A 12,974-nucleotide genomic window follows, 5' to 3' on the forward strand; every position below is an offset into this window, starting at 1 on the left:
GGTTGTTTGATGTGTGTCTTAAGGAGAAGAATGTGTCGGAAGAGTGCCAGCATAATTCCGCTTTACAAAGGAAAAGGAGGACAAATGTGATTGTAGTAGTTTTAGAGGGACCAGTTGAGTGTAGTTGGAAAGACATCTGGGAAGATGTTAAGAGGATTAGATAAACAAAGTAATTGGTGTTGGGCGGTGTAGGTTTAGGAACGGTAGAAGGTGGGTAGAGGAAATCTTTTGTAGATTTGCGAGAAGTTTTTGGGCCTTTATGGATTTAGAGAAGGCGCATGACTGGGTAGACAGGAAGGCTTTGTGGAAGTTGTTGATATATATGTTAGGGGTAAAGCTGTTCAGGGCAGTCAAAATATCGTTCGGGAGGCCTTAGTTTCCATATACTTATTATTATGCGTGAAAACGTACACTATTTATCAAAGTTTAGATTTTTCTAATTTAGAATCTAGGATTACGTACAAAATTATTGAATAGTTGGATTTAATACGATATATTGCGCAAATGCCAAAACTACTACGAAGTTTGCCAACTCGTGGTGTTACTATTTGATACAATACAATTCTTTCCTAACAGGTCCCTTCCCCCTACCCCCCTAACTCTGAACAGAAAACCTTAAGAATGGAGATCGCAAGAAACCATAAGGCCTACACTCAGCAGTTCCATGTCACACCCATAATGTTATCTAATCTTCGCTTAAAACTGTTGAAGTTAATAAGATCAGTTTTGTCTATTAACTGTTTCGTTTAAATACGTAAAGATGTTATATCTGGTTTCATTTGGTCGTTATCTTTTCTTTGTTTATTCTTTTTTATCTTATTTGATTTTTGTTTCATTATTAGGAGGGAACAGTTATTCATAGTGTAAGTTTTATTTGTGTATTAACTTATGTTTTCATTTTCATTAAATTTGTTGACAGCTTCCACAGTAATTAAAATATATATATATATGAACAACCGTACATACATGGCAAACTCCTGAACATGATTTTTTCTATAATACCGTCACAACAAACACTGAACAAAAATGTGAGTGAAACTTATATTATTCGTTTGTAGATGTCTGTGCCTTCGCCAGTCACGTATGTGGACGAAAGTGACTCGACGGAAAGATTTGATGTCATCAACACGTACATGTTATTTATGTATTTTATTTGTTATTTACATTATTATAGTTTTTATTTATTATTTTATCATTATTGTGATTTTTTTTTTTTTTTGCATCCGACCTAGATATGGACCAAAAGGTCTCCTGTCGGCATGCTCCGCCTTTGTAATCTTTTGTAACCTTTGTAAAATTCCCAATTCTCTCCAAGTGATGATAATCATTCCCTATTTATTTGTGGTAACCCTTATATGACTTTAGTCATACCCCTACGGCCCACAGTCACGCAGCATGTTTTCAATAATGGGGGGAAATCCCCACTTAGAACTAAATGGATGGTGATGGTATGTGGTAATGGACATGGAACTGCCTAGTGTAGGCCTTATGTCCCCAAGGATAGAAGCGCTGGTTATTGCTAACGATTAATATTATTATTATTATTATTATTATTATTATTATTATTATTATTATTATTATTATTATTATTATTATTATTATTATTATTATTATTATTATTATTATTATTATTGTTGTTATTATTATTATTATTATTATCATTATTATCATTATTATTATTATTATTATTATTATTATTATTATTATTATTATTATTATTATTACATTTTTTTTTCTTTGTTTTACTACCATCAGAAGATAATACTGTTCAAGTCAAGACTAAACTGAGGGCGTTTCAATTCTTGAAGGGCGCTTTGAAGATTACTGCCAAATATTTCAATCGCCTGGAATTTGCGGATGACATTATTCTCACTTCAGAAACAGCTGAAGACTTGCAAGATATAATCTCAACTAGTCTCATTGCAGGTTTGAAGATAACATTAGAACTTAAATGATGTTTAACTCTATAGTTCAGTCGCGGGGTGATCTAATAGAGGTATTCAAATGGGTCAAGGGTTTTAGCAAGGGTGATACAGACATAATCATATTAAGACAGCAGGGCAGTACTCGTATTAGTGGACTTAAATTGAACACATTTATGTTTAAGAAGTAAATAGGCAAGAACTGGTTTACCAATTGATTGGTTAACGAATGGAATAGACTTAGTAATCATGCAGTGTGCGCTGAAATTATTGGTTGTTTTAAGACAAGGTGAGAACTTCCTAGTATAGACCTTACGGTCTCTTGGAGTCTCCTTTATTCCTATGTTCTATGTAATCAATGGGTAAAATGCTGAAAAGTTGAAGAATACAATTATAAATTATTAAGACTAAAAATCATAGAAATCATAGAAAAAGGCTCTTTACGTAATGTCTAAAACTCAAAGTTTACAATCACTGCATAATCCCGGCTATGATACTGTGCGCTGGTGACGTCATCGGAAGCGTGTTGGTCTCGCATTCGCTTAGTTGTGGGTTCGAATCCCGCACATCACTCCGATTCCCAGTAGAGACTGCTACCTGCCCCAACAGTCCCTAAAGTGCACAATAGGGCAAAGGAGACGGCTTTGGCCGCAGCTATTCGGCGACCTTCTGACGTAGGCTCCTCACCACCTACTATAATTTATGGATGTGGAACTTGGAAACTGTCAAAGGCAATAGAGACAAAACTAAAGAGAATGCAGAGAACAATGGAGAGATCACTGTTGGGAATAAAACTAAAAGACAAGGGAAGGACAAGTTGGGTAAGAGTAGACTGGAGTGGAAGACAGTGTGGAGGTAATTATGGAACGGAGGTGGAATTGGGCAAGAAAGATAGCCAGGAAGGAGGACGGGAGATGGAGGAAGTGTGTTACTGACTGGACGCCGCGAGATGGGAAGCATGGAAGAGGGAGGCCAGAAGGCGGAGCGTGATTCAGGAGTTACCGTGCCCCTCTCACCTGAATAAAACTGTCTGGCGGTCGTCAGAATAAACACATTCCGATATAAAACACCAGCGGGTTATGATTTTTTTTATCATTTCTAATTTACTTATTGGCATTCCCATCACTGAACTTTGTGATCGACATGATCGCCTAGAAATACCGCACGCCATTTATACATGATCGAAATCTAGACATTAATGCACGGTACACATAATCAGTTTGTGATTTAACGGGTTTATGTGGGAAAACAAAATATTCGTAAAACCATCAACATCAAAGATGTCAATTAAAAGCTTCTCAAGATTGACACTTTCTACAATTAAATAGTGAGCTTTCGACGCCGTCATGCGAAACTCCAACTTTTTTTCGTTTATGGGTGTCATTGCACCTCCCTTGGTTGTGACTGAAATCTCGATATATCCTATGATCAACTCCCCCTCCCCTCCCTAGTTGACCGGTATCAAGATAATTACAAGTACCAGGCAAATCAAAGAGACAGTATTTAATTGTTTACTGTATATGTGGGCTGCGCGGTAGCTAATCGGATACTATGTCGAATTCATGAGCAGGTGGTCGCGAGTTCGATTCCCGGGACCCATTGCAGGCTATGTGTCGCGTTGGTTCCCGACGAATCTAAGACCCCCGTGGCCCAAACGTCCGGTCACCGTTCCCGACGGCCCTAGCCAAACGGGGAGGTAACCCAATCATCGGCTTAAAAATCCAGTGGTTTGTGGCAACTGACAGGGCTTTGTTCAACCAAGGGTTTTTCACTTTCCACCTCGTGAGAGTAGGATGATGAGTGTTAATGTTCTGTATAGGTAATGTACAAGATTCTCTCAAAGGTATGTTCTGTTTAAAACGACAGCAATGGAGTTTGTAATTAACTTCTTTCGTGAGTACTCTAACTTCCAAAAAGTAGATTTTTGTTGAGAGGAAAGGGAAACACGGTGATTATATTGGACGCAAAAATACAACCAAGCAAGACGTCTCGTAGGTTTTCTTTAGCATTAGGTGGAAGCAGTCTTCAAATGCGACGGCAGTCCGTTTTCTTTGCATGGAAGGTGAATACATGGTATGGTCACAAAAGAGGTGAACCCTCGGCAGAGTGACCCGGCTGGGGTAGGTCAACAAGAGGATATTCGGGGAGGTCACATATGACCTCGATGCCCTCCTAACCCTCAGCCTTTCAGCCTTACTAACCGACGAGTCTGTACAATCTTCCCTATGGGACTTCCGTATCTTATCATCTTCTCGTCTCCACTGTAAACATGTGTGGTTTGTAATAGACCCCATGGGTGGTCTTGCCTTTCTTCTTCTAAGACCGTACTAAACCGGTGTATTCTTTTAACAGGTTTTTCAGGTGCTGGGGTTATGTCTGGTATGTGCCACGGGCATGGCCGCTCCAGCACGGCAGCGACAATCGCCCATGACGATGGGTCTGCGCTTACTGGGGGACTTCCAGAGGGGCATGACCAGAACTTTCCAGGGTTTCTTCCCTGGGGGAGGTCGACATAGAGCTAGGCAGCTGCCCGCCGTCCCCAGACGCCCTCTGCGGCTAAGGCGCCCACCGAGCCCTGTACCTCTGGTGACGCAACAACCGAACTCCTTCTTCGCCGTCCACCATGAGGAACCTGAAACACCGGCTCCTATCCTACCAAGTCCCGTTGACCACGCTTCCAGCGGCCTCCAGGACTCGGGTCATCCTTTCCAGGGCGGCGTGGACGACAACGCCCTAACCGTGGATTCAGATATCATTGTGGGACGACCTTTAGGATTCCCGATTCCCCGGGAGGTCGTGACTCATCCCATTTCTTCGGGATTCCCGAATCCCCGGGAGGTCGTGACTCATCCCATTTCTTCGGGATTCAAGCATCCCAGGGAGGTCGTGACTCATCCCATTTCTTCGGGATTCAAGCATCCCCGGGAGGTCGTGACTCATCCCATTTCTTCGGGATTCAAGCATCCCCGGGAGGTCGTGACTCATCCCATTTCTTCGGGTCCTGAAAAACCGCCTGGTTTCAACCAAGACTTCACCCCCTTCCGAGGCGACTTCGACGGGTTTGTCCAACACGACGCCGTGCCCGTTCTAAGCACCGCTTCCCCATTGGACAACGGGCCTGTAACCTCCTCCTCCTACTCCCAAACACTCCCGCTCACGGGCACCTCTCTCCCTATCATCACAGTTTCCTCACCGACGCACTTTGTCCAGGGGCCTGAATCGGGTCATCACCCACAGGGAAAGAAAGCTCACCGGGTGCGTCCTCTTACCCCGGCGTTCAAGTTGCATAAAAAGAAAAAGATACCCTCATCCTTTGTCCCACACAAACCTGCTCCTACACTGCCCTTCGAGGTTAACTCTAAACCCAGCCACGTGAAGGAGTCTGCCCATACTTCTTCAGGAAAGAACCATCCCGGTCATTCTGAGTCCATTGCATCTCACAACACCGGCCTAACCATGAAGATAACGCCCGACAAGGAAAAGGTAAGTTTCCGTTTTCTTTGAGAAATTCAAACCCACACGACCGAAACAATTAGGAAACAATTGTTCACATTGAAATCTATGGCAAAAACCCACTAGGCTTCATTTACGTATCGTTTCCTCCACCATAACTTTCCCCACATACAACTCACTTTTAGTTGCATTAGAATCGGCTGTACTGTACCCATTAGCCGTCGAACCATTTTCCAAACGGACGAAATATTCTGAACAGTTCTTGTAACCCAGTTCAGGCTCACGTTCAGGACCAGAACGTCAGGGAAATACGTTAAGTGTTCGGATTGCGGTATGTAGCGGTGAAAATGAATTGTGGATTTCAAGTAAGACAAATGAATCTGGATAGAAGAGAAATATGTTAGCATGGGGAAATAGACAGAACTGCTGAATGCCGCCAGACATGTACAACTGATTCTATTATTCCTCTATCACCATTACCATAACCACCACCACTACCACTACTACTACTACTACTACTACTACTACTACTACTACTACTACTACTACTACTACTACTACTACTACTACTACTAGTAATCACAACAACAACAATAACAACAACAACAATAACAACAACAACAACATCAATAATAATAATAATAATGATAATAATAATAATATATACCAAGAGCTTTTTCCCTCTTTTAAGGGAGGTGGCTAAGTCAAGAGACACGTAGCCAACCTGTTTCCACCCATTCCACTCCCCTCTACCATCCTTTCCACCCCTCCCATCTCAACTCCTCGTAGATGACGGGTCATCCCTGCATCCCCTATCTGCTCTGGGTCAAACGCAATGCATGACAGTACATTCACAGCAAGGCCGCTTCACTTAACCCCCGCCCCACACCCATCCGTCCCCTCATGTTGAAAGAGAAGACGGGGAGAAATCCCTTCGGGCTGCGTCAAAATATCATTTACACATAAGTAGCACCTATCCCCTGCCCTCCAACCCTCCCTTGCATAACAGTACCATCTATAAACATTCTCCTCATCCCTAACTCTTGCCTGCTCCCTTCCTTTCACATCATTTCTTTCTTTACGCCTCCTTCACTCCATCCATCCATCTCGTCTTCGGTCGTCCCTTCAAGTTCACCTCCACCACCTCTGCCTTCCACACCTTTTACTAATATTCTATTACTCATTCTTTCCATGTGTCCAAACCGTTCCAATAATATTTCATCAGCCAAATCTGCCATCTCCTTTTCCACCCCCGCTCTCCTCAATTCCTCGTTTCTCACTCTATCCCACCATGTAATACCTACCATAATTCTCAGACATTTCATCTCAACCACATTTAAGCTTTCCCTCTTTGCCTCTTTTAAATTCCAAGCCTCTGCCTCATATAATACCATCGGCACAATCTCCTTTTTTAATCAATTCCCAGTTGCCTATTTCTCGTAACACTTTTTAATTCCTCAAGGCATCTACTTTCTTTTCTCAATCTACAATTTACCTCAACCTCCATTCCTCCCTTTCCTGCCATATGCGACCCCAAATATCTAAAGCTATCCATTTCCTACAGCTTCTCGACTTCCGACTCTGCCATCTTCTACCACTGTACATCTCATCACATAGGTTTTACCCACATTTACCTTCAATTTTCTCCTATCACATACCTTCCCGACCTGCCACTAACTCCTTCAATCCCAAATAATTATTATAATTATAACGATAATACATACATATACCAAAGGGCTTTTCCCCCTTATAAGGAGGTAGCCAAAAATTAAAGACATAAAACCCACCCCCACCCATTCCATCCCTAACATACTCCACTCCCCTCCACCCTCTTCCCTCCCTCTTATCTTGGCACCTCCTGGATGACGGGTCATCCCTGCATCTCGTCCACTGCCCTGGGTCAGAAGCAGTGTCGCAAGACACAGCACATCCACAACAAGGCCGCTTCATTAAATCGGCGACCCCCCCCCCTCTCCGTCCCCTCATGTAGAAAAAGAGAAGACGGGGAGAAATCCCTTCGGGCTGCGTCAATTTATTTTTCACACATACTCCCTCACCTCCCATCCACTCCCCCTCATGTATCGCAGCAGCATCTGTACACAACCACTATTCATTCACCCCTATCTTCTGTCCTCTCCCAATGTCCCTTTCACCCATCCATCTAATCCTAGGTCGCCCCCTCATGTTCACTCCTTCCACCTCTGCCTTCTACACCTCTTTCACCAGTCTTTCTTCACTCATTCTTTCCATGTGTCCAAACTATCCCAATACTCTTTCATCCACCCTATCTCCCAACTCCTTCTCCACCCCTGTTCTCCTCCTCACCTCCTCATTTCTCACTCTATCTAGCCTAGTGACCTCCATCATACTTCTAAAACACCTCATTTCAAATATATTCAAACTCCTCCTTTCTTATGTTTCATGTTTCTACCCCATACAGTGCTGCCGGTACAATCACTACTTCATACAATCTCCCCTTAGCATCCACCTCCACCCCTCCCTTGCCCACCACATTCACACCCAAGTATCTAAAACTATCCACTTCCTCCAGTCTCCCTTAATACTCACTTCCAGTGTGTTTCCACTTTCTCCCCTTGTACATCTTATCACCTCACTTCTGCCCACATTTATCTTCAACTTCATTCTTTCACACACCTTCCCAAACTCTGTTATTAGCTTCCTCAATCCCTCCTATAATCCTGCTACAAGTACAGTGTCGTCAGTAAACAACAACTGGATTTTCTCCCACTTTTTTCAATTTCTTTAACCATATCCAATCCCTGACCCACCACCCTTGCATTTACCTCTCGCACCACCCCATCCATGTATAAATTGAACAGCCAAGGCGACATAACACATCCCTGACGAAGTCCCACTTTTACCTCAAACCACTCACTCTCCCCATTTCTAATTCTAACACACGCCCTACTACTCTCATAAAAACTCTTTACTGCTCTTAACAGCTTTCCTCCTATCCCATATATCTGCAATACCTCCCACAGTGGCTTCCTGTCTACACTGTCATAAGACTTTTCAAGATCACTCAATGCCAACACATCCATCTTTCTTCTCACAACATACTGCCTACCTCTTCACTTTTACTCTCATCTGCACCACATCCACGCACATTAAAAGACCCAAACGTTAGGGTACTGGTTGGAAAATTCCTAGGCACTCTTATGCCTTTACTTTTTTAGAAATGTCCCCTTTGGGGCTACAGGGAGAAAGACGCCTAGTCCTATCCCCGTCCCGTTTTTTGTCACCTCGTACGACTCAAGTGGTATGACTTGGTGGCAGTATTCTTTTCCCCACCACAGGGTTAGGCGAAAAAAGGAAATGAATATTCAGAGAAATAGTGCAAGACAGTAACAAAGGTTAGGGGACAGCATAACGGAGGGGCAGTCGCAGTATAATAAAGTATCATCATTTCTCTATGAACAGATATTTCCTCTGTCACAAACAAAATGATGTGTGGCTCTGGTCCGTAGGGGCGCCCCATGTAGACCCTAAAGTATCAGCTGCATGCTACTTAGCCACTATAACATGCAGCCAATACCCCAGACGGAGTAATACTAATATTAATAATAATGACAAGCAGAAAGTCACAAGAGACGAGAACAATCTTAGGAAGATAAAATGACGTTGCACATATCAGATAGAATATAAATAAAAACGTAGATGTGTGTAGTCGATAACATATTCATGTATGCACGTACATTAAGTGACTCGTCACATTTGACCTTCACATAGCAAAGCATGATGGGATCGATGACGAGTATCCGCTTGTGGTGGGCCAAGGCGACCGACACCTGAAAGAATCGCCCCCAACCGACCCCAATTTTCAAATCCCGTTAATATCCTCGCATTCGTCTGGGAGTGAAGCCCCGAGGGCTGACACTCAGTCTTTGGACAGGGCCTAAAGCCACGTCCACACTTGTTGCATTTCCACGTATCGTAACATCTTTGCGTACCACCTAGTGATACGATATGGTGCAACAAGGTATTGTACCCACTTGTTGCGTATCCGTATACAGCAGGCGGATACGCAACAAGTGGGTACATTACCCTGTGGCACCGTATCGTATCACTAGGTGGTACGCAAAGATGATACGATACGTGGAAATGCAATAAGTGTGGACGCGGCTTAAGATATCTGTGTATTCCAACTATATTTATTCCACCTTATCCACTTTCAGCCGGTGGCATAGAAAGTTCCACACTACAGGCGTTATCACACTAGGCTATTTTTCATCCGACTGTTGGAGCAGTTTTCAGGAAGGAATCTGACATGTTGAAGGGAAAAAAAAAATCCTCCAGAATATCAATTGACGTTCTATGTCATTTGGTGAGAAAACAACTTAGTTTTTTACGGCGGAAAAAGTGCTGAATTGGAAGTTGGAGGGAAAATAAACCAATGTGATGATCCCCTGCTACAACACTGACAAGAATCCAGATTTTCTTTTCAGAAAAATATAAGGACCGCTGCCAGCCACTATGGGGCTGTGTTGTTCCCGGTCACTGAAATTCGAGGCAACAGTTATTAGCGCAAAGCTTTGTTGGAATCACTGTAGGATCCCCTCAGCCACACACCCGACACACACCACACACACACTGAACAACTGGAGAATCTCCACGCCAACTACACTCAACTGTGGAATTCCCAACACACACATTGATCAATTGTAGAATCTCCACCCCAAATACATAAAGGGTTATCACACTGGGCTATTTTCCTCCCATATCCTACAGAAATCTGCACTTCTCTCAAAAATTTTCAACAATATGTTTGAAATTCGTATAGGTTTACATTATTTTAGTGCATCGTTAAGTTTGCTAGATATGACAGAAAGATCATTTAATAATGAAGATTTGATCAATAAAATATTGTAACCTAATTAATTTACACTCAAACGAATTCTCAACTGTCGGCGCTGGTAAAGCCCATGGAAGCCTCGGGAGCTAAACTTTAGCTGCTAAAGCTCAGTCTTCAACAAAAGTCTACTCGTACTAACTAGCTTTTTCCAGAGTAAATATTTTCTCGGATTGAATTTCAGATTGCACATTGGAGAGGTAAATTAATGCATGAATAATAAGCAAATAAATTAATTGATTGATTAAACTATATATTATGTACAGACCAATTATACTGCACGAGAAAAGTTGTGCCGAGAATAAATCCGAAGCCCTTCAAGTTCTCCACGAAGAGTCTTTGCGATTAATTCAATTTTTTCATTTTTCCCTATAACAGCCATTACCCTCAAAACAAGGTAGCTAGACTTACATCCTTTTGTACTCCTGCTCACTGACTTTTTTTTTTCAGGGAGCCCAAGTAAGCGGCTACGAGTTTGGGTATGGCGTAGGTGAACATTACTTCCACGCCGAGAAGAAAGCTGAGGGCATCACCAAAGGCTCCTACAAGGTGCAGCTGGCCGACGGCCGGACACAGATCGTTACATATACTGCAGACGACGATGGTTATCACCCTCAGATCACCTACGAAGGCGAGGCCAAGTTCCCAATACCTGAATTGTCTGACGTTAGGTCCACGTGATCGAGAGGAGAATTGGCGCCTTTCAGAGCGCCTCCCAGCCACCACAATGTCGACTTTCCAGGCATTCGTAATTAAATCATTCCAAGTCCACCGCTGAACTAAGGCATCATCCAGCCTCCGTTTGGCTCGCTACAGTGTGGCAGTCTTGGCTTTTGTACATACACGCCTTATGAGGAGTGAAATGAGAGTTTTGTATATCCAGTGGGTCCGTATCATTGCCACTTCATGGGCGGTCGAGTGATTGATCAAGTAGGCGTTACTCTTCCTCTGGATTATGACTCTTTCTTTTATACATTTTTATGTTCTATCGAACTACACAAACGATAAACTTTGTTCATGTCCTACATCAGGAAATAACGTTGTTGAGAGACCTTCAGGCACCCGACGAGCAACCTTCAATACTTATTCTATATCGTAAAATCGACTCAAGTACTATTTTTTTTTATAGACCGACACGAAACGATGTGAAACCGATTCTTCCTATTAAACCGTGACGAATGCTAACAGTGCGTGGACGCTGTCTTGACGAGGCGATACTTATTCTATTCTTCTGACTGCCGCCTAGCTGTTTCATCAATCTCTATGGCATCTTCTCTTGGTTTCAGTGATAAATAAATTTAGAACCCACTGATGGGTCACATTTTTCTCAACTATTACGGATTTTTTCGACCTCTTGACACTGGTTAGTATTTTTAACCGTCAGTCAACAGTAATACGATGAATGGTAAAATACACATAATTACTATAGACATTTTAAATATAAAACTAAGAATATTGCGACCGAAGTCTCCCGGTCACATAAATTCCGTAAGTTGTAGAAAATGTCTTCTGTGACACTAAGTTTTGGTTGTAGTTGTAGACATGTTTTGTTGAAATGTGATGTCAAGACTGAAATGGCAACATTCATTAATTTAAAAAATGTAGAGATTATAGCTGTACCAGTCACTATTGTTAGAAAATTCCAGCATTGTTTTCATAACTTTGGTAGAGCGTTCTAACGTCCTACTACCCTGGTATATCTGTAATTCAGATTGCACACACACATCCACACGAATTTACCAAGTTTATTTTTGTGATCTTTCCAACGTCTCGCTGGTCGTGCGTTGAACTATACATGTTCCCTGTTGTAATATCTTATTTGTTGAATAAACTTTTTTGTTCTTATTAGTGTTTCAATTTATTCGTCGTCGTCCTAGAAAGTCGGGTACACGCAAGCACGGGTATTTAACATTAAATTTACGTTGTCCAATACCTCCTAACCTAGTAGACCCTATATACTATTCTAACCTAACCAAACCATTCCATAGAAAAGATAGATCTTTCATATGCAAAAACAAAAGCGAAGAATGTGCTTGCGTGATACTGCAATAATACCCAATTTCGAGTGTTCGCTTGGAAACAGGAAATAGACTAACATGGCAACACTAACTTATAAAGTCATCATTACACCTAGTATTATTAAGTTACGGGAATTAACCTAGTGTCACCAATCATGTCACTACTAGATATTTTCTTGTGACACTGATCTTTACGTACCTCGAGAGGATGGGTAGCAAGCCATGACCAAATGATAGTAGCATCCAAAACGTCTTTCCAAGTACCAGACTAAAAAACTTCATTCGATTTTCATTCAACACACCTATCATTGGCAAATTCACACACACACACAAACACAAATACTTTTTACTTTCTTATAATTAAGTAGTCACAGCATGGGAGGAAATAACGTGGGGTTTCTCAAAAATTCTCTTATAAACAGAGCTGGGCACGTTCCTCGATTTTGGGTAGTGCGTTAACGTTCCTACGTTCATCCGGCCGAGTTTAGTGCGTTTCAGGAATAGCGTTCCTCAAATGTTTTCGCTCGGTGCGTTCCTGCGTTAGCGTTCCCAAACTATTAGTGTCCCTCAAAAAGGTAGTGCTATCGTCAAAAAAAGTTCCTCAAATACACTACTGTGCGCATCAAAAGAACTATTCTACAACTCAAAAATGGTGTTTAATTCGTCAGTCTTGTCGGCAACTGCTACTTTCATAAAAAAACTCAAATAAAA

General features: G+C 42.1%; 1 protein-coding gene across 1 annotated transcript in view; it reads left to right on the top strand.

Moving 5' to 3' along the window:
* Positions 1-12,066, top strand: part of LOC143027824 (uncharacterized) — a 13,428-nt gene extending 1,362 nt beyond the window's left edge. Inside the window, exons 2-3 of the mRNA XM_076189427.1 lie at positions 4,275-5,405; positions 10,696-12,066. Coding sequence (XP_076045542.1) covers positions 4,275-5,405; positions 10,696-10,926 — 1,362 coding nt within the window. The 3' untranslated portion in view covers positions 10,927-12,066. The remainder of the gene's footprint in view (positions 1-4,274; positions 5,406-10,695) is intronic.
* Positions 12,067-12,974: the final 908 nt, after the last annotated feature.

The sequence above is a fragment of the Oratosquilla oratoria genome, chromosome 8, assembly GCF_046742065.1.
Source record: "Oratosquilla oratoria isolate Oo_2021 chromosome 8, ASM4674206v1, whole genome shotgun sequence".
Taxonomy (NCBI): Eukaryota; Metazoa; Arthropoda; class Malacostraca; order Stomatopoda; family Squillidae; genus Oratosquilla; species Oratosquilla oratoria.